Source organism: Mizuhopecten yessoensis, unplaced genomic scaffold, assembly GCF_002113885.1.
Source record: "Mizuhopecten yessoensis strain PY_sf001 unplaced genomic scaffold, ASM211388v2 scaffold10651, whole genome shotgun sequence".
NCBI classification, from domain to species: domain Eukaryota; kingdom Metazoa; phylum Mollusca; class Bivalvia; order Pectinida; family Pectinidae; genus Mizuhopecten; species Mizuhopecten yessoensis.
In genome coordinates, this window is record NW_018408653.1 from 609725 (window position 1) to 631643 (window position 21919).

A 21919-nucleotide genomic window follows, 5' to 3' on the forward strand; every position below is an offset into this window, starting at 1 on the left:
CCCCCCCCCCCCTGCCTGAGAATTTACTTTGAAAATCATGTATTTTCACCATTTTCCTCAATTTTTTCCCACGTAGAACCCCAACATATAGGTCTCTGGATCCGCCACTGCAGTGTGCACGTGGGTTTTGATTCCCTCGACATCAGCAGACATAATTAGGTTACATTTAGAGATTATTATATGACCATTTTGATATCACACCCCATATCAGCCCGAGAGTCCTGGGCCCATATTCATGAAACCGTTCTTGTGCTCAAGCATGGATTCTGTGCTCAAACCAACATTCCTGTTACTCACTGAAATCATGTCAAACGATCAAAAAGTCATGTTTGAACCTTGAAAACAGTATTTGGCTTTAAATCTTTTCATTTTTTTTCAAAATCATTGACAGAATAAGTTTTTCTTATTAAACTTTTTATCATATGTTTCTTTTTCTTTAAAATAAACAAAACATACACAAAAAAGTATTTCTTTATTTTATTTATATTCATAAAAATGGTAACAAAAACAATGATATAATGATGTATATAAACAAGACAGCAACAATTATACGTAAAAAGTCAACATTTAGAAATTCCCAAAGTCCTACAAAATGATTTTCCATGAAACCGCAGTTATTTCATGCCTACAATTCGTTTGTTTACATTAAAAGTAGACAGCATTAGGCGGAAGCGTCAGAATCCGGAAATTTGGGAGGGGGTGTGATATCACTTTTCTAAGGGGGGGGGGGGGGGGGGGGGNTCCAAGGGTGTGTGCTATCACCTGGGCTGATATCAACTTGTGGAAATTTTAGACTTATTTCACATACAAAAAGGGTGTTATTATTAGTAAACATGTACATATGATAATTAATAATACATTACATAGATCTGTTAACAAAGACAAGATGTGTCTACATTTACAGATTAAATATAATAGCTTCTTCTGTTGCTGTTATAATTTAACTCTTTGCTTTAGTATATTATAGGAGAGATTTCTCGGATCATACAAGTTTGTTATAATTGCCTATTTGCCTGTACATGGACACATTACATATAAACAAGGGAAATAGCTACTTCACAAAAAAATACCAAGCAATGAGTGCCACTTAAGACAGCTAGAAATTGGGGAAAAGATTGATAAGATCAAAATTAAAAAGAATATGCCTTTGAAAATATTTGTTGAACTTGTAGATTTTTTTTCAAAATCTGACTTAGGCTAGTACTTAATAAAATAGTGAATTCAATGTAGATTATATATCATAGGTGTCAAAAATGCAACATCTGAAACCTCCAATGAGGGAGCTAGATCTCCTGCATTCCTTATTTCCAATGAGGAGAAAGGGTGTGAAACAAGACTGAAACTGCTTCGCTCAATTTATCTTCCCTTTTTTTAGCTCACCGGGTCTGAAGGACCAAGGTGAGCTTATGCCATACCGTGGCGTCTGTCGTCCGTCCGTCAACAATTTCTTTAAACGACTTCTTCTTCTTAACCACTGATTGGAATTTAACCAAATTTGACTTGAAGCATCCCTAGGTGGTGGGGATTCAAAATTGTACAGATGGTGGGGCTGCCCCCCCAGGGGGCTGAGGGGTGGGGCAAAAAGGGGGCAATTTGGCTATATTGCTTTAAGCAACTTCTTCTCTGGAACTAAGAGGTGGATATCAACCATATTTGACTGGAAGCATCCCTAGGTGGTGGAGATTCAAAATTGTACAAATGGTTGGGCTGACCCCCCAGGGGGCTGAGGGAAATGGCCAAAAAGGGGTAATTTGGCTATATTTCTACAAACGACTTCTTCTGTAGAACTATGCACTGGATATCAATCATATTTAATCAAAAGCATTCATGGGATGCAGGGATTCAAAATTGTACAAATGGTGGGGCTGACCTCGGGCTAAGGGGTGGGGCCAAAAAAAGTTTAATACTTGGAAATGGTTGAGATCCCCACCATATAACCACATATACAGTTGCTGAGTATAAAGAGAAGAATGCACATTTGCTTCCAGGATGGCCCTAGGGTCTGGCCCCACCCTTGGAAACATAGTCATTGGGCCATAACTTTAAAACTGTTGAGATTCCCACCCCAAAACTATATATACAAAAGCTGGGCATAAAGAGACGAATGCAGTCACGATGTTAGAATAGACCCTGGGGTCTGACCGAACCCGTAGGGACCTGGTTTCTTAGTCACAGCTTGGAAACAGTTGAGACCCCACCCTATAACCAGATAGACAATTGCTGAGTATAAAGAGATGAATGCACATATGCTTCCAGGATGACCTTGGGGACTGCCCCACCCTTGGAGACTTAACCCCTGGGTCATAACTTTGAAACGGTTGAGATCCCTACCCCAAAACTATATATACAAATGCTGGGCAAAAAGAGACAAATGCAGTCATGATATTAGAATTGGTCCTGGGGTCTGGCCACAACCATAGGGACCTAGTTTCTATGGGCCTCTTGTTTTGAATCAAAATAACTCATAAAGCATTCATTTGTTTCTTACACACCTGTTATGACCATCACAAACACCCTACAGTAACTAGGAGATCATTTGACCAGAGGATGTAGATTCTGAGTTTGTGTCAGTTTGGATTTGAATGGCCAAGTGAGCTTATGGCATGGTGCGTCGTCCGTCCGTCCAGTGTCAACTTTTTACTTTTAAACAACTTCTTCTGAATAACCAAGAGGACCAGGCTGATGATATTTGGCCAGTAGCATTCTGGGATAAAGGGTTACCAGGTTTGTTCAAATGAATGACCTTGACCCACTTTCAAGGTCACAGGGGTCAAATATGTTAAAATCTTCAAACAACTTCTTCTGAATAACTAAAAGGTCCAGGGTACTGATATTTGGCCTGTAACATGCTGGTATGAAGGGCTACGAAGTTGGTACAAATGAATGACCTTCATCCTTTTTCAAGACATAGGGGTTAAATGTGTTAAAATCTCGAAACAACTTCTTCTGAATAACTAAAAGGTCCAGGGTACTGATATTTGGCCTTTAACATGCTGGGATGAAGGTCTACGAAGTTTGTACAAATGAATGACTTTCATCCATTTTCAAGACATAGGGGTTAAATGTGTTGAAATCTCGAAACAACTTCTTCTGAATAACTAAAAGGTCCAGGGTACTGATATTTGGCCTGTAACATGCTGGGATGAAGGTCTACGAAGTTTGTACAAATGAATGGCCTTCAAACATTTTCAAGGTCATAGGGGTTAAATGTGTTGAAATCTCGAAACAACTTCTTCCGAATAACTAAAAGGTCCAGGGTACTGATATTGAGCCTGTAGCATGCTGAGAGGGAGGGCTACAAAGTTTGTATAAATGAATGACCTTCATCCTTTTTCAAGACATAGGGGTTAAATGTGTTAAAATCTCAAAACAACTTCTTCTGAATAACCAAAAGGTCCAGGGTACAGATATTGGGCCTGTAACATACTGGGATGAAGGGCTACCAAGTTTGTTCAAATGAATGACCTTCATCCATTTTCAAGGTCACAGGGGTCAAATATGTTAAAATCTTCAATTGACTTCTTCTGAATAACCAAAAGGTCCAGGGTACTGATATTGGGCCTGTAACATGCTGGGATGAAGGGCTACGAAGTTTGTACAAATGAATGACCTTCATCCATTTTCAAGACATAGGGGTTAAATGTGTTAAAATCTCGAAACAACTTCTTCTGAATAACTAAAAGGTCCAGGGTACTGATATTGGGCCTGTAACATGCTGGGATGAAGGGCTACAAAGTTTGTATAAATGAATGACCTTCATCCATTTTCAAGGTCACAGGGGTCAAATGTGTTAACCAATTTTAACACAACTTCTCAATAACCAAAAGGCCAGGGGTACGATATTGGGCTTGTAGCATGCTGGGATAACGGACTGCCAAGTTTGTCCAAATGAATGGCCTTGACCCACTTTCAAGGTCACAGGGGTCAAATATGTTAAAATCTTCAAACAACTTCTTCTGAATAACCAAAAGGCCCAGGGTACTGATATTGAGCCTGTAGCATGCTGAGATGGAGGGCTACCAAATTTGTTCAAATGAATGACCTTGACCAACTTTCAAGGTCACATGGGTCAAATGACGTAAAATCTTCAATTGACTTCTTCTCAAAAACCAAATGGCCCAGGGTACTGAAATTGGGCCTGTAGTATGCTGGAATGAAGGACTACCAAGTTTGTTCAAATGAATGACCTTGACCCACTTTCAACCTAATGTCCTTGTTCAACATTCAAGGTCACAGGTGTCATGTTTAAATCTTTTAATAGGTTCTATATTAGCCAGGTGGCATATTCTGGCTGTAGCTGTATTTTAGTCCACTTTAAGATTACAATTGTGAGATTAATACCAGGTGAGCGATGTAGGCCCATTGGGCCTCTTGTTTTGTCAAAATGAGGGAGGGTTGACAGCTATGATATATATTGTCTTAAGTTCATGCATGCACAAACTGCTATGTAAGCAAATATTACACACAGATTTATAGTATACAAATATGTATTTATAGCTACACTTGTTTTTATATCATGATATAAAATAATATGTATAAATAGTTCAAAAGAAGTGATTCATGTAGTCACTTTTTCCTGAGGATTCCTATATAGTCGCTGAAACTGCAAGACTTGATAAGCATCAGACGCTGATTGAGCGGGATTTGATTAGATGTGTTTTTTCCTTCTTTTTTTTACAGTGATTTCCTTATCTTGCCAGGCTTTATTGATTTTCTCTCGGAAAATGTGGTATGTATATATGATGCTTTTACCTTCATACATATGGTGTTCAGCTCACATGCAATATACTGTAATTATATACCATCAGATTAAAATTAATTAATTCTTTAATCAGCAATGTTATTGTAATGATCTGGTAAGTACATTAATTTTGTATAATAAATAAAATCTATATATACAATAATTTTGTATAATAAATAAAATCTATATATATATGTGACTGATTCATTTTTTGTTTGTTTAATGTGTAATGTTTAATGTTCAATACATCTCCAGCACACACACAGGCATACACACATAGGGAGATATTAGCCAGGTGGCATAGGACTAGTATTTAGCGCCTGATAAGGCAGCTCCTGCGAATTCTTCAAAATTGTATTGATTGATGTATATATGCTAATGTATTAATTAAATATCAAAGTACTGTAAAGCGCTTTAGAGTGGCTTATGTTAGCTAGATAGGGCGCTATGTCAAATGCTGTATATTTATTTATTTATTTTATAATTTTAAAGCTCTGTAAAAACTACGGTTAGATATGTAACACTTTAAAGTTTTGATTATACATAGTGTTGTACATGGTATTTAATTCATGGTTTTGAGATTGTTTGGTCTGTTGTATATCTTGTTCAGAAATAGTCGCTGTCATATTTAGTTGACACTTGGCAGATTGATCTCATTGCTAAAATCATGAGATAAAACTGCAGTTAATAAAACCCTATAAACACTAAATAGTGAAGGATTTATTTGTATTACCGCAGTATATGCCCAGGTCTATACATCCTAGCTGTCCTGTTCAGAGTTCAGCTTTCATCATAAGGCAGAACATTGGCAAAAATGTCATGTTATTTTGTTTTGAGAGACAGAATTTATACAACCCACCCACCACCCTCCTCCCCCATTTTGTTCCCATTGAATTGTTACTTTCTTACATTCAATTCAGTCCATTTTCCCCCTAGACTTAAAATTGCATTCTCTTTTGTTCTCTATCAAAATTTCAAATGTAGATATTTATGTAATAAACTGTTGAGTGAATTTTAAGTTTGCAATTCGGATGATTAATAAAGGCATGATATCAAAATATATCTGAAGCATTTTAGTATGGCCAATATAATTTGATTTCTTTGCAGGACCTCACATCAGCTCTCACTCGCAAAATTACCCTCAAGGCACCCCTTGTATCTTCTCCTATGGACACGGTCACAGAGTCTAGCATGGCAATCGGAATGGCGGTAAGTTACTGTTTGAACCGTCTTCACGGTCGTTGGATAGCCGCGACTAGTGAGACCGCCCTTTTGTTGTTTCTTCTTTAATGTACTTTGGTTTGTGCATTATTTATAGCATTTTGTCATAGTACAGACCTCCACATACATTTACCAGGTATACATGTACATTAATCAGTACAGTATTTGAAGAAATCATATCAAAGAGATCAATTCTGATATACATATATATATAGGATCTTACATGTACATGAGTTTCCATCGAAGGCGAGCGAAAATGAAAAAATTGTGGAGAGTTTCATAAATTTCATATGAAATGAAAACTTTTAATCACATAATCAAGATTTGTGGCATTTATTCGTGTAAAACGACAATTTTCATGCAATGACTCCATTGCGTAAGTCTGTGACTTGTCCTAGCGTGACCTCACAATTGAAACTTACAATCACAGGGCTGCTAGGTCATGTAACATGTAACAATATGACATGGGTATATTCACTGGATAAGACAGTACATTATGTGATAAACGTGAATTATGTTATCACAAAAGCTTATCAGCCAATTCATTATTATCATATGTTATTATGTCGAACTTGTTTTCTGATTGTTTCTGTTTTCCTTACTTTTACAATGATCATGACCTCAAACCATTTACCATTCAGTTTCGTTTGGGTGTATAAGTCTTATAAGTGCCCCCTATTATTGTTGTCAGGCTTTGACAGTTGTGAACCTTATATTACAGTTATGCGGTGGCGTGGGAGTCATTCATCACAACTGTGCTCCAGAATTTCAAGCCAATGAAGTTAGAAAAGTGAAGGTGAGCAAATTTATTTTGAAAATACTTAAGATGTCACGACAAAATACAGGGTTGGGGTACCATAGCATGTTGAAATTCAATACAGGATGACCAGCTTGCGATACATATTCCTATTTTTCCTGTGGCATTTTGGTAAAAGAATATTACTTTTCAGAAATCATTGGTTGATTAAATAATATTTTGAGAAACGAAGGAAACACAAACATGTAACAAATAAAATTGAGGGCTCGGAAGAATGAGAGGTAATATTGACTTCTATTGCGATAGGATTCATGAAACGATATGTTTGGATTTTTGATTTTCATGGTTTCCATTTTGTTTATTTTCTTTTATTAAAGACAAAATGGAAACCCCGAAAAATGAACAACTTTTCCAAAAAAAAATTTGAGCCTTTTGGTTGTGATGATTCACAGTCATTAAAAGATTTAATATGTGAATAATGTTTTAATAAAAAAAAATGCAAGGATGATCCCCGATTTTATGTTATGTTTGTTGAAGTGTAGCCATCTCGGGTACTGCCAAAATTATTTCTAAAATGTACGTGTATATATTCTGACAGTAATCTGGAAGCTAAGTATCAAATATAAGGTGACAGATTTCTATAACATATTTGAAGACATGTTCTAGTGTTAAATAATACATTATGTGGATACAGGAGATGAAAATGCAAGATATTAGCATCATGAAAATATGGGATGGACTCCGATAGTCAGATCAATATTAGCTTTTAAAGAGGATCAGATTATTGATATTGATTGATCAGAATGTTGCTTTGGTGAGTGTAGTCCTGTGAAGGGCAGAAAATCTGATGGGTCATTGTCCTTACATTGTGCTTCAGGCAATATATTAATGATTGTCTATATAATTACAAGGAGTGTTGGAGTATATATAGTTAAGTATTTGATAGATTGAAAATGTGAAGTAGGTAATTTGTGTAATGTTTCCCGTGTCATTCTGAGATGAACAAGTTCAGGTATTATCAAGTAACGGCTAATTAGCCTACTACCTTGTTATGGCCCAGGGCTGATTTAAAATAACATAATCAATACATCTCATATGGTCATTGTGTTTACTGATTGCTATGTTAACTTGCAAGCCTTCACAAAGTAAACAAAATTTTGATTAATAATTTATATTAATTGATCAAATAATGGATTGAAAACATTTCTTTAGAAACCATTAGATTTTCATATCTTCTACTTTAAGTATAGGTGTGACATTTTCTAGAGCAAGGGTTTTCAAGAGTTGTTTCAAAAATGGTCCACTTACATTCACTGCGTGACAATACTCGGTCAATATGTTACACACTACAGAAAATCAATGAAGAGTCTGACATTTATGATTGAAGAAAATCAAAGTGATTAGGAAGACGTCTGTAACCTTTCTCATTTAATCAAGGTTTTAGAAGATAATTCACCCGGAGGTTGTAGGGGTTGAACAGTTATTGGTCAGTAAATTGAAATGATTTGGGGTTAATTGGTACGACGCTGGTGTCAATAATTTTTCGCTGCAATGATGTGAGACTCGCAGGATGGTGAGGATTTCAATTACCTGACGTTCAATTATGTATTGAGATAAGCTATCACACTTTCACAAAGTGCAGTTGGCAGATTAACGATCCACTCATAACTTCGGCCTTTGTCATTAAATTGTCTGGGGATGCATACTTAATGAGAATTCAATACTGGTCGCTGATTGTAAAAAGAAATGATTGATTGAAGTTTTCAGGAGACTGGAGATAGCTAGGCTTTGTTGGTGATCTATATTGTTTCTAAGTTTTATGGAATCTCATTTTCAATTTTTGAACAAACAACATACTGGGTAGCGGGTTCTACATCTTTGTAGCCATCTTAACTATGGACAACATTAACACCAGTGTTCAAACTTCAATGGTAGACCCTTATACAATCACCATGGAAATTTAACAACGTAGGTCTATGGAAATCATTTTCTTCCTAGACCAAGTTGTCTACAGTAGGTCTGTAAGAGATTTTAACACAGATCTCTTTTCTATGGTGTGAAAAGATAAATTCTTAGACTTTGTTCAGCACCATAGAGACAATTTCTTCTCTTTCTTTAAATATCATTTTTAACATTTTTGTCGTTTCGCTTTTGTACTAAACATGGCATATTCAGATCACCCTGTCAGTATTGGCAGTGCATATGGTCATCATCTGCATAAATGGATTCCCTGCAATAACTCCTGAATAAAGGAATACTTTGATTTTCATGAAACTTTTACTCAAAGCTACATGTACATGTACATACAGTGTCAATGACCTGCTCTCAAGTTTGATTTGATCCAAATCTTAGAATCAACATGGCTACCAGCTAGAGGCCATCTTGGATTTTGTGAAATGTCACATGGTAACAGTGCTGCTGCGATCTGATCAATAGTACATATAAACTTCATTATGGATTAATTAATGGTAATTGGTCACCAATCCATCCATGTTTGAGCAAATGACACATCCACTTATTGGAATTCTTGTTGATGCATATAAAGGTTACCAGGAGCACAGGTTCAACTTGCTTTACCTACATTCACTAGATTCTCCTCTTCATACAGGGCTATAGGGCTCTTTGTTCATTTTTTTAACATATTTGCGTGGATTTTTGTCAGGTGTTTATAGGGTCCGGTACATGGACCGATTCCCAATTGAAAATTGATCTGCATTTTCCCAATTTCAGTCTTCATTTTCCCCATTGGATTAAAAAGCAAGTTTATACAAGTTTCCAGTTGTAATATGTGCAACGTTCAAAGTATTACCATCCATGGAAAAGTATAGCGAAAATTTGAAATTGGATAAACAACACAGAAAATTTATTTATTTATTTCTTGCTATACATTTTACTGTAACAAACAGCTTGAGGAAAAACATTTTGCTAATCAAATTGCAGGTTTAATTTTTTCCAAACTTATGATTTTTTCCCAAACCTGTATAATGTGGGAACACTGATGAAATTCCCAACTTTTGCCAAATGCTGATGAAATTTTCCCAATTCCTGCTCAGGGACCCTTACCCAAAATAGCTGGCAATAGCCCTGCTTGCTTTTGATTCATTTTATTGCAAGAATGCACATCAGCAGCAGCGTTCTGGTTAAGTGTCGTTTTGTTTACAATGGATCTAATTAGGTACTACATGTACATGGGTGTTAATTGCAATTTCCAGCTGCAGTTCTTTCATTTTAATTACATTGATTGATGATAAAGACAAAGAAGAGATTATCAAATGTTTCAGACAATGCCATATATAGTTGTGAGGGAATAAGGATCACTACATCAGCAATATCAGCACAAATCCGTGGTCCATTTATAAATGAGTAGGAACGTTCCATGGCTCAGATATAGAAGTATAGGTACAGTAGCTGTCAAAGTTATAGATTGATATTGTCATGATAAAAGCTTTGTAGACATGTGTGTGTGGCCGTCAGTTATCTGTATGATCTAGCATGACCTTGTAGTTGACTGATCTGATCTAAAGTGATCATGATGAACAGATGTGGGCATGAAGGCTGCACCCTATCTACTGGTGTGTATGTATACATCTGATACTCAGACAGTTGATGTTGATGAGTTGCTGCACCGATGTGTCCTTTATGTAGGTGTATGAATGATTTAAATGTTGTCGAGGATCAATTCTGTTAGCTTCAGAATGTCCACGCACACACAAATAGATTTGGTGTGATTACTCTAGAATCATTAATCATTAATCATTAATCTTTGTAAACATATCGGTAGTATCAGTTACATGTTCAGGTTTGATTTTGAACAAAATCTGACAAACAACATAGCCAGCTACTCATCTTAAATGACCCTTTCCACACAAGGTCATGCTGATAGATAATATCAATTACTTGGTCAAGTTCAATCTTGACCTCAATCTAAAAAGTAACATGGCCATCAGCAGGAGCAAGCTTAAGCGACACATTGAATTGCATGGAATTCCTGTTTCTGTAATAAAATAATGCTTCAAACATCACACTGATGTCAAACTGTTGGAAAGAAGAACGAAGTGAGCACGTGTATACATGGACATGGAGTTATTTAATGTTATGACACCTGAATCCTAAACTGGCTATATAGCTAGTGATAAATATAAGATATAATATTTCTAGCTTGAACAATGTTTTTATAAAGGCAGATCTTTTTTATTTGCCAATTCCACCTCCTCCCTTTCCAACTTTCTAAATTTTAAGATCACCTGGTACAAAAGCATATATTTAAGGGATTAGAAAAGGAAAGTAAAATGTGATTTCGAAGGTTTTTAGCTTGGAGGGGGAGGGAGAGAACGAAATGTTGAATCTTAATTATTAACTGTTGTGTATTAATCTATGGACTGGTCCATATTTTAGCTTGGAGGGGGAGGGAGAGAACGAAATGTTGAATCTTAATTATTAACTGTTGTGTATTAATCTATGGACTGGTCCATATTTTACATTGGAGGGGGAGGGAGAGAACGAAATGTTGAATCTTAATTATTAACTGTTGTGTATTAATCTATGGACTGGTCCATATTTTAGCTTGGAGGGGGAGGGAGAGAACGAAATGTTGAATCTTAATTATTAACTGTTGTGTATTAATCTATGGACTGGTCCATATTTTACAGTGTGCCAAATAATTGACATATTGTTTAATATTGTTCCATATGTGAATCCATACGACGTCAGCCAGCCAGATTATCCAAAACATGTCAAATCTATCAAACCTCCCATGTACATACATATTCATTCAAATCACCATCTGATCAATTGGAAGAAAATCTGGTTACCCTCAGACAAAAAGAGTTAAAAAAATATAAGTATCACAAGTACAATGTATACTTTCACTAGTGTTAGATGGTTAGCCAGTCAAATTGTAGTTTATTGTAAGGTTAAAAATGCTGAATATGTTGACTGATTGTGCTGTTGGTTTGTCATTTTAAATTATATGTTGTTTTTCTTTGTACAGAAATATGAGCAGGGATTCATCCTCGACCCGGTGGTCATGTCCCCAAAACAAACTGTGAAGGATGTCAACAATGCCAAGAATCAATACGGCTTCTCAGGTATCCCCATCACCGAGAACGGACACATGGGGGAGAAACTTGTTGGTCTCGTCACCCAGCGAGACATTGATTTCCTCACCACGGAGGAGTTTAACACACCACTGGGAGAGGTAAATAGTTTCTGTTTATAGAGTTATTCCCACTTGTGGGAGGTAAGTTTGACATTTTATTATACAGGTCTATATAAATATATATATGCATATATACAAATGTAATATGCCATATTTAGATTTTTCCTTATGTGAGATTTCTTAGTTTGCTGCTTTATAAAAATAAATCCTCTATATTAAGATGGCATTCTACCATTGTTTGTCCTAAAACCTGTTATGTTATCAGTTAGTTGTTTGTGAATCGCCCCATTGTTAGTATTTAGTAACAGTTTGCAGGTCACCTTAATTTGATGTCAAAGGAGGGGGGTTCAAAAGGATTGACAGTTGTCTAAATATATATGATTATGGTGTCCCTAATGGCTAAATGAAAACTAAACAGTACAATTATTACTGAATAAATGCTATTTGTAAGGTGTTTTTACTGCATTTTGATAAGTTAGTGAAATGTTTATGAACAGAAGACACAAAAAAGGCATATTGAGATTAAATACTACACATTTTTTACACAAATAATACATTTGGGCGAAGGGGCTAGAACAGCTGTGGTGTTTGGTACTACCTTCAGTTTGATTTGGCTATCTTGTAAGCAAATATATGTCAAGAATCAGTTGTTGCTGGCAGAGTTCAAAAAAAAAAAAACAGGAAATTTCTTGTGCTAATTATTATATCATAATAATGCTCATGGGAAATTATCTGTAGAGTGAAGCAATGCAGATATAATGCATTTGTTCATACAATTATGTAGTCTGAAAGTTGAAGAAGATTTATAATGCATTTGTTCATACAATTTTGATATTTGAAAGTTGAAGATTTACATCAAGAATTTTTATGTTGAACTTGAAAACATAGTTAAGTGATGTGACATACTAAGGCTTATCATTGAATTAAAAAAAAAATCAATCTAAATTATAAATGACCATCTAAAATGTCGGATTAATTTACATACATGTGTGTGTGCTGAGTATGGCCTTACAACGTTAACCAATACATACCTATATGGTGCTGTACATGTGCTATAAACAAACATATTAACAGGTACGAGTAATTAACACTTGTATATTACACATTGGTGAAAGTTTGACTGTGTGGTGTTGTAGGTGATGACAAAATTTGAGGCACTTGTTGTGGCACACAGTGGAGTGACACTAAAGGAAGCCAACCAGATACTACAAAAGAGTAAAAAAGGTTGGTTAAAAATTAGGGGTAGTTTGGGCAGTTATGTCTTTAAAAATCTACTTCTCCAGACTGGTTGATTATATATTTTTATTCCAAGCAAATTTGCTTTGAATTATCTTTGGGACCAGGAAGTGAAATGTCAAAATAAGGAAAGTTATTTTTCTTGGTGCTGTCAGATAAAGCCCAAGATTGAGCAAAAATTGCAATGTTAATTTAAAGAGAATGTTTATCCAGTTTGCTAAATGTCCAAATGAGTAGCCATACTGGATTACTGGGCCTCTTGTTTACAGAAACAAGTGAACTAATAATGTAAAACTTCAGAGATGTGTGTGCCGTATAGTAATCCAGGTGTCTGTCTGTTCGTCTGTCTGTCTGTCCACACTTTTGTTTCCGGAGATTATCTCAGAAATCAAAAGACAAATCTTTCTGAATTTTGATATGGTGATACTATGTGAAATGTAGATGTACAATAGGAGTGTAAATTTTATCTAGGGTCAAGTTCACTTGTTGAAAAAGACTGTAGAGAGTATGTCATAATCGCGGGGAGTACGGTACTAAGCTGGGAATACAAATGTCTAATCTTTTTGAAATTGGACATGATGATACACACTCAGTGATATGTAGATGTGCAATAAGCATTAAAAAAGTTTTTAAGGTCAAGGTTACTGTTACTGAAAATAGACTGGGAAGGGTCGGTCAGGCACATGGCGGGGCCCTGAAGGTTGCTGTGTTCTTGTTTCTTTTATGGTTAATTACAGTTACATCTTCCGTTTTTATAGTCACAGGCCTATTTCATCTGTGAAATCTGTGTATTTTAATATCATCTGCTGTAGGATGTCAATTATTAGCTCACCTGCCCGAAGGGCAAGTGAGCTTATGTTATGGTGCAGCATCCGTCGTCCGGCCATCGTCCGGCGTCTGTCCGGCGTCAACTTTTTGCTTTAAACAACTTCTTCTCAATAACCAAAAGGCCTAGGAAGATGATATTTGGCCAGTAGCATGCTGGGATCAAGGGCTACCATGTTTGTTCAAATGAATGACCTTGATCCACTTTCAAGGTCACTGGTGTCAGATGTCTTTAAAATCTTCAAGCGACTTCTTCTCAATAACCAAATGGCCCAGGGTACTGATATTGGGCCTGTAGCATACTGGGATGAAGGGCTACCAAGTTTGTTCAAATAAATGACCTTGACCCACTTTCAAGGTCACTGGGGTCAGATGTCTTAAATCTTCAAACAGCTTCTTCTCAATAACCAAAAGGCCCAGTGTACTGATATTGGGCCTGTAGCATGCCAGGATGAAGGGCTACCAAGTTTGTTCAAATAAATGACCTTGACCAACTTTCAAGGTCACAGGGGTTGAAATATGTTAAAATCTTCAAACAACTTCTTCTCAATAACCAAAAGGGCCAGGGTACTGAAATCAGGCCTGTAGCATGCTGGGATGAAGGACTACCAAGTTTGTTCAAATGAATGATCTTGACCAACTTTCGAGGTCACAGGGTGAGCAATGCAGGCCCATTGGGCCTCTTGTATTAATAACCTTATGTATATATTTCTGACTATTTCTATTTAATAATTTCAGGAAAACTTCCCATCATCAATGACAATGGTGAGCTGGTTGCTTTAATAGCTCGAACCGATACCAAAAAGAACCGAGACTTTCCCTTGGCTTCCAAAGATGAACAGTACGTTACTTTTGAAATAGTATAGCTACGTACGTGCATGTAGATAAACTTTGATATATTGCCCCTTGTTGCCACTTCACTCACCATCAAGGTATTTCAAGATCCTGATTTTCTCTTAAATTCTTTTTAAATATCTTTCTCACTATTACTATACATGGCCAGTATTTTGTTGGACGAAAGGTTGGCAGCTAGTATTTAAGGAGGTATTGTTTTGACCTAAATAGTTAATAGCTAGCAGGCACAGACACTAGTCTAGACACCAAACAAGCTGAAAAAGTATATTATTAACATCATTAATTGTAGCTATAAAAGGGAAGATTGATTACTTACCAAAATTAACTATTCAAACAGTTGTGCTTCAATCAATCCATTTACAAATATTTGAACTTACTGAAGAACAGTTATGAGGTATTCAATGCATGTTTACCCTGTATTGAATATTTGCTGTATAAAATACAGCAACCTATAATTAATAGGACTTATATTATATGGCAATTGTTTCTAACTCTTTGTGTGAATTAATGTGAAATTATTTACCAAAGGATTACCATAGTACTAGTCTCGAGGCGTTTAAGGGCCAAACCTAGAGAAGAGAAGTGTTTAAACCTTTGTTGTTTTTGTTACAGTAAACAGCTCCTTGTGGGAGCGGCAGTCAGTACCCAAGACTCGGACAAAGATAGGCTAGAGATGTTAGTGTCAGCAGGTGTAGACTTCGTAGTCTTGGTAAGTCCCATCTTCTCAGCTGTGTCCCACTACCTCAGTCTTGGTGAGTCCCATCTTCTCAGCTCTGTCCCACTACCTCAGTCTTCGTAAGTCCCATCTTCTCCGCTCTGTCCCACTACCTCAGTCTTGGTGAGTCTATCTTCTCAGCTGTGTCCCACTACCTCAGTCTTCGTAAGTCCCATCTTCTCCGCTCTGTCCCACTACCTCAGTCTTGGTGAGTCTATCTTCTCAGCTGTGTCCCACTACCTCAGTCTTGGTGAGTCCTATCTTATCAGCTGTGTCCCACTACCTCAGTCTTGGTAAGTCCCATCTTCTCAGCTGTGTCCCACCACCTCAGTCTTGGTGAGTCCCATCTTCTCAGCTCTGTCCCACTACCTCAGTCTTGGTAAGTCCCATCTTCTCAGCTCTGTCCCACTAGCTCAGTCAACAAGGCAAGATTGATCTTTTATAAGTTATGTCATTTTCTGTATGCAAGCATTATGCATTATGTCATTTTCTCAGTTAAAGATAGATGAAAATAATACTATGAAATATTAGTACTGCAGTGAAAATGTCTTGATATATATTGTTAATACAACAATTAGAAGAACAGATAAAACAAGTTATTGCCACACTTTGCAACAATATTTTTTCTCTCTTGCAAATTAAGTAGAAAAAATAAATTTCTGCTGCATTGAATAAGGATTGTAATTAGGAGAATTATGAAAGGTTCTCGATGCACTACAATTTTCCACAGGGACTTGTTAGGTAAAGGGCCTGTCACACACAACCGATATACCTCGCCGGGACTAAACCAAAGCAAAACATTAACAACGGCGAGAAAATCGACCGTAGCAATACCAATGTAGTTCCGGCATTCCCATTGTCCTACTGATGTAAGAGTCGATTGTGCTACCGAATACCACTTTCCTGCCACCTCGTGTTACCGATGCGCCGCCATTGTTCTACCGATGCGCCGCCGTTGTTCTACCGATGTGCCACTGTTGACCGGAGCTATAGCTGAGTAATACCATTGCGCTGCCAATGTTTCAGTAGTACATCGTTAGTACTACGGTATCACATCGGTACCAGTACGGTACACATTGAGCCCACCGGAGAGCCGCCGATCCATTACGGGACGTTACCGGTGCTCTACCGACATGAACGAAGCCCTACCGGAGTACTGTCTGTTGTTTGCTCCAGCAGCAGAACGGCGGAAATTGTTCAGCATGTTCAAAAATTTCTACCGTCGCCTGGCGTTGCTCATTTTTTAGCCGATGTACTACCATTCTTAACGATGTGATACCGGTGCGCTGCTGTTCTAGCACCGATCCCCAAAAATCGCCAAATTTGTGCTCCGGTATAGCTCCGGTGAACCAAATCGGCTGGGTGTGACAGGCCCTTTATATACGTTACTGGTATTTTATGTTTATTTAGTCTTTTCCATAAAATATATTCATGCCATTGAATGCAAGACAATAATTAAGGAGTGGGTGTGGAAGGATGGGGTGGAGATGGGGGTGTTGGGGGAGAAGTATAAATGGACTATCAAATTTGTTTAAACTGTAGTCACCAGTGTGTTGTACCTTGTTTTTCCAGGATTCGTCCCAAGGTAACTCTATTTACCAGATCAACATGATAAAACACATCAAGAAAAAATATCCAAATCTCCAAGTTATTGGAGGCAATGGTAAGTTGGGATGTGCTGTTTGTTTACAGTCCATCTCTCCTATGTTTTTTGTTCGTTCCTTTAATTCATATATCTTTCACTGATTTTAAATTTCACATTTTCATGAAACTTAGACATTCTCCTTTTGTTCGTCTGAAAATGGATTACTTTGTCTAAGCAAAAGCTTTACTTAAATATTATATTGCGTTAATGAATGGTGAAGGCACATATAATTATTGTGTACACCAGTCCAGAAAGTGTACATGAATATTGTGTGTTTGTTGTGTTACAGTGGTGACAGCAGCCCAGGCTAAGAACTTAGTAGATGCAGGTGTGGACGCTCTGAGGGTGGGCATGGGTAGTGGGTCTATCTGTATCACCCAAGAAGGTAAGTGATTTCAGTACTACTGGACAAAGGAAACTTTACAAATCATTTATACTATCCCTCAAGGTAATAGCCTGGAGGAAACAGTTTTAATTACGGTCAAAATTGACAATAATGTATTTTTCATAAATTTGACAGAATTATTGTCATAATTGATATCTGTCTGGCAAGGAAAATTAAGTAAAAGTATTTAAAAAATTGTGAAAATTCTTAAGACTTGCACTTGTCAGAAAACTATCTACACATAACTAAAGTATTAATTACTGGCTCAAGTTTGAATTTGAACCAAGGCTGAAAATACACTTGGCTGCCAGTGGCCATCTTGAATTTTGCGTAAATTAAAGTCGCATGTTTTCCATGTGATACCCCTTGCCTTCTAAGGATACCATTGATTTTCATGGATCGTCCTGAACATACCTATAATATGAGTTACCGACTCCTGTAGGTGAAATAGGTACTTCTGTGGAACTTTTGTTCATAACACATGCACAAGTAACGTGATAAATTGCACATTTTCTTAACACAGTGATGGCAGTTGGCCGGCCTCAAGGTACAGCCGTCTATAAAGTGGCCGAGTATGCTCGCAGATTTGGGGTTCCCGTCATAGCAGATGGAGGAATTGCAGTGGTGGGTCACATCATCAAGGCGCTCTCTCTAGGGGCCTCCACAGGTATATGGAATAAACATGGAAAGGAATGTTCAGCAGTAGTATTAATACATTCATTTTGTTTATATTCAATATTTTCACAGATATTTGTTTAGATTTCATTTTAACTAATTTAATTGATAGCAATATGATTGGGTATCAGGCTATTAAATCTTGCATGAATCCTATTCTAACTTTTTAGCTCACCATCATCTGATGGTGGGCTATTCAAATCACCCTGCATCCGTGGTCTGTCCGTTGTCCGTCCTTAAACAATTCTTGTTATCGGTATTTCTCAAGAAGTACCTGAGGGATCTTTCTTAAATTTTATATGTAGGTTCTCATTGGTCCTTAGCTGTGCAGGGGAAAAATTATTTGGGCCACCAATATGTCAATATGGGATCTCTTGTATATTATCCTTATCTTGTTATCACACTATGTAATATTTTAATATTGAACTCATACTGTTGATAGAATCTGAACAAGTTAAACATACAGAAACATCACAGGTTATCATGTTTTAGAGATTTAGAACAGTACATGAAGGAATATTGAGTTTGCATTTGTACTTGAATCAGGTAAAATGTAATAAAAAATCTGGAGTGTATTTTTGTGTGATGGGTGACTTATCATTTGTATAAGCTTAGCTTGTTTTTGATTGGCTGGCTGTATATAATGCAACAAGATTCAAAAAACTTTATTTAAAGTTGCATAATTATATATGTAAACAAAAAGATATTAAACCTGTTGTGAGCTATGACTGCGACAAATATATAAAATAAGAATCAAACATTATAAAATCACATGTAACTGGAGATAATCACAGATAACCTCTTACCAAATGGATCAAAATTGTATCGCAAAAACAAAGAAGATAAAAATCATTGTGATATGGAATCTCCTACCATCAAAGGCTTGCAATACTTGACACTTTAACCCTTTCACCACTGTAGACCATAATGTACTCATCCAGATGAATGTATGGTAGAGTCAGCTCAAGTTACCAAGGGGTGAAAGGGTTAAAGAAGTATTTCAGAAGAATATCACTACAGAATATCTCTGGTATATTGGTCTGTTAGTGAAGTTACTGGCTTACTACACACTCTGTATTGTTTCACAGAGGGACTTTCAGCAGATTGTACTAGGCAGAATGATAATGATACATTTGTGTTTTTAGTGATGATGGGCTCAATGTTGGCCGGGACCTCTGAAGCCCCGGGTGAATACTTCTTTGCTGATGGTGTTAGACTGAAAAAGTACAGAGGAATGGGCTCACTTGATGCCATGGAGAAACACAAAAGTAGTCAAAGCCGATACTTCAGGTAAACAAACCACATCGAGAAGCCGATCTAAGGATCATTCTCACTCTTGTTTTGCCACAGTATGTCAAAATTTAGAAGAGATCTAGGGAATGAAGGGAGATAACTCTGATGGCATTGTGATAGTTTAAATATACAATACTAAGTTGACCAAAGCATTTTTCAACCTAGCAAGATTTAAAGGCATAAAGTCTGTTAAATTGACAATATCTTCCGTAAGTTTATATGGTCTTTGCCTTCTAGAGACAAAAATGTAGTTGTTTTGGTCCCTTCTGATGGACACAGAAATGTTGGATACAACTTGCACCATAGACTTCTGTGCATTAATACAACTAGGATTTCTGAGGAGAGTAGAGGACACATTTATAGTGTTGCCTATGTCTGTCCTGTCGGGTCCATTTTGTACATAATTCAGGGTTCCCAGTTCAAGGCTAGGACACCATTGTTATTATCAGTAATTTGTGAAACACTCTTTGGCATCAAAGCAGAGGCATTCATGTCTTACAAACATTTTTAAAAGTTTCTTTTTTCTGAATCTTGCACAATTTAGCTTGACATAGCACTTGTGTTTTTACTTGAAAAAAGATTTAAAGATGCAAAACGGTTTCTTTAGGTAGATTGTTAACAGGGAAATTTTGTTTTTGAGATTTTGAATTATTTCTTGTTTAAAAATTACATTAAATAAAAGATGCATGCAGATTTGGCTATATCATATGTTTTAAACTTTCAAAAAATAATGTTCTACAGATTTATGACAGAGTTTAAACTTTTTTTTTTTTTTTATGCTGGAAATTGGATTCCCGGAACAGTTTATTCCTGTGCGTTTTTTTCATTCATTCTGTGTTGTTTTTGTGTAAATCATCTTCAACTTATCGATGATATGCATGATGTTTCTATCCACTGTTTCATTTCTGGCATCATAATCGATTAGATAATCATCCCAGTGAAAACATCAATCTGCCATCACTTATCCTTCCCTTTTCCTTCTTTGGTTCAAAACTAATAGCTATTTCATAGTTGTGTTTTGTTTAGTCAAGTTTATTAATGTTTTTATTTTAATCTTGTCAAAGTGTTCTTGAAGATGTATTAATTGAATATGTAAACTTTTCATTTTTATTACTAAAATACCGTTGATAGAATGCATGGACTTGGAGCTCTTTCTGTTGCATGTCTTTGTGGACGATAAGCATCATCATTCAAAAAATTGTATAGAACATTGATTTTATGAAATTACAAAATGTTTAAGGGGATTTTTTTTTAAAAGTTATCATGGATCAATTTCATAAACAATTAGGATAAATGACTTCTTCCAAAACATGACATTATTTCAAATTCCGTTAAACAAATCTAGTGTTTTAATATTTTGACCAGCTGATGGTTTTGTATGATATATTTCGACCTTTGCTTGACCTTGCAGTGAGAGTGATAAGTTGAAAGTAGCCCAGGGTGTGTCAGGCTCTATAGTAGACAAAGGATCCATCCACAAGTTCGTGCCCTATCTCATAGCTGGGATCCAGCACGCCTGTCAGGACATCGGAGCTCGTAGTCTCTCCAACCTAAGGTGGGTACTGCTACGGTGTAAAAAGGTGTTATTAATAAAAGAAAAGATGAGCAAAAACTTGCTCACTACTCTACTTATCATTTAATTACACACACTTCATAGACAGCTTGGTCTATGAAATAAATGATTCCCATGGACAGTGACTTTCCTGTTGATTGCCTATGGGTGTACCCTTAGTTTGAACACTGTTGCTACTGTCATAATTTGTAAAGACTTCTACAATATTTATTCTCCAATAAGCCCAGGGACCAGCACATAATCTCTCACTTAAAGTAAAGGGGGTTAGTACAAGACAATGAAAAAGCATTTGTTGAACTGCATTAGATATGGATAGGCTTATTACCAGACATGGGCTTATTGATGGAAAGATACAAGGGGCACCTGTGCTTCCCACTAATACATATGGTACAGTTCCCAGTGTTACTAACTAGAGTGTGTTTGTTCCCGCTCCTTAGAGATGCTGTAATCTTCACAACTTCTCAGTAGTATATCTGTGTTGTAGATGATTATATATGTAGATAGCCACTTATAGACCACTAGACTAAGTGTTTATCTATATATCCTTCCCCCCTCCCCCTCGCATTGTCAAATTTTTGTGAAGGCATCTGATTATTCACCCTCATTAATTAATATTGTAAATAGTTGAAATCAGTAAAATTCCCTACCTCTTGTTTTTTGCTCATTTACATAGAGCAGCATAAATATGGCAACTTGTGCTTTTACCTTGTCATATGGTGGTTATAGTAAAGATTCTTTAAAAAAATCAACTTTAGATTTAGCCACACCCATTCTTCTCCATGAAAACTTTGAAAGGCAATTAAATATGTATTACATTAAAACTGAACTTGAGCAGTGATT

General features: G+C 36.5%; 1 protein-coding gene across 7 annotated transcripts in view; it reads left to right on the forward strand.

The window, feature by feature from the left end:
• LOC110461742 (inosine-5'-monophosphate dehydrogenase 1b-like) overlaps nucleotides 1-21919 on the forward strand; it is a 48878-nt gene that overhangs the window by 13017 nt on the left and 13942 nt on the right. For 6 of the 7 annotated variants that reach the window (XR_002464172.1, XR_002464171.1, XR_002464173.1 and 3 more), the window contains exons 3-14: nucleotides 4681-4729; nucleotides 5849-5950; nucleotides 6684-6758; nucleotides 11710-11916; nucleotides 13014-13101; nucleotides 14677-14779; nucleotides 15406-15502; nucleotides 17081-17171; nucleotides 17443-17538; nucleotides 18062-18205; nucleotides 19359-19503; nucleotides 20918-21061. Coding sequence is in view for 3 of the 7 variants with exons in the window: in XM_021515374.1 (XP_021371049.1) it covers nucleotides 4681-4729; nucleotides 5849-5950; nucleotides 6684-6758; nucleotides 11710-11916; nucleotides 13014-13101; nucleotides 14677-14779; nucleotides 15406-15502; nucleotides 17081-17171; nucleotides 17443-17538; nucleotides 18062-18205; nucleotides 19359-19503; nucleotides 20918-21061 (1341 nt within the window). In the remaining 4 variants the exon portion in view is untranslated. Of the gene's footprint in view, nucleotides 1-4680; nucleotides 4730-5848; nucleotides 5951-6683; nucleotides 6759-11709; nucleotides 11917-13013; nucleotides 13102-14676; nucleotides 14780-15405; nucleotides 15503-17080; nucleotides 17172-17442; nucleotides 17539-18061; nucleotides 18206-19358; nucleotides 19504-20309; nucleotides 20411-20917; nucleotides 21062-21919 lie in introns of those variants that run through there. The other variant, XM_021515375.1, reaches the window with a different exon arrangement.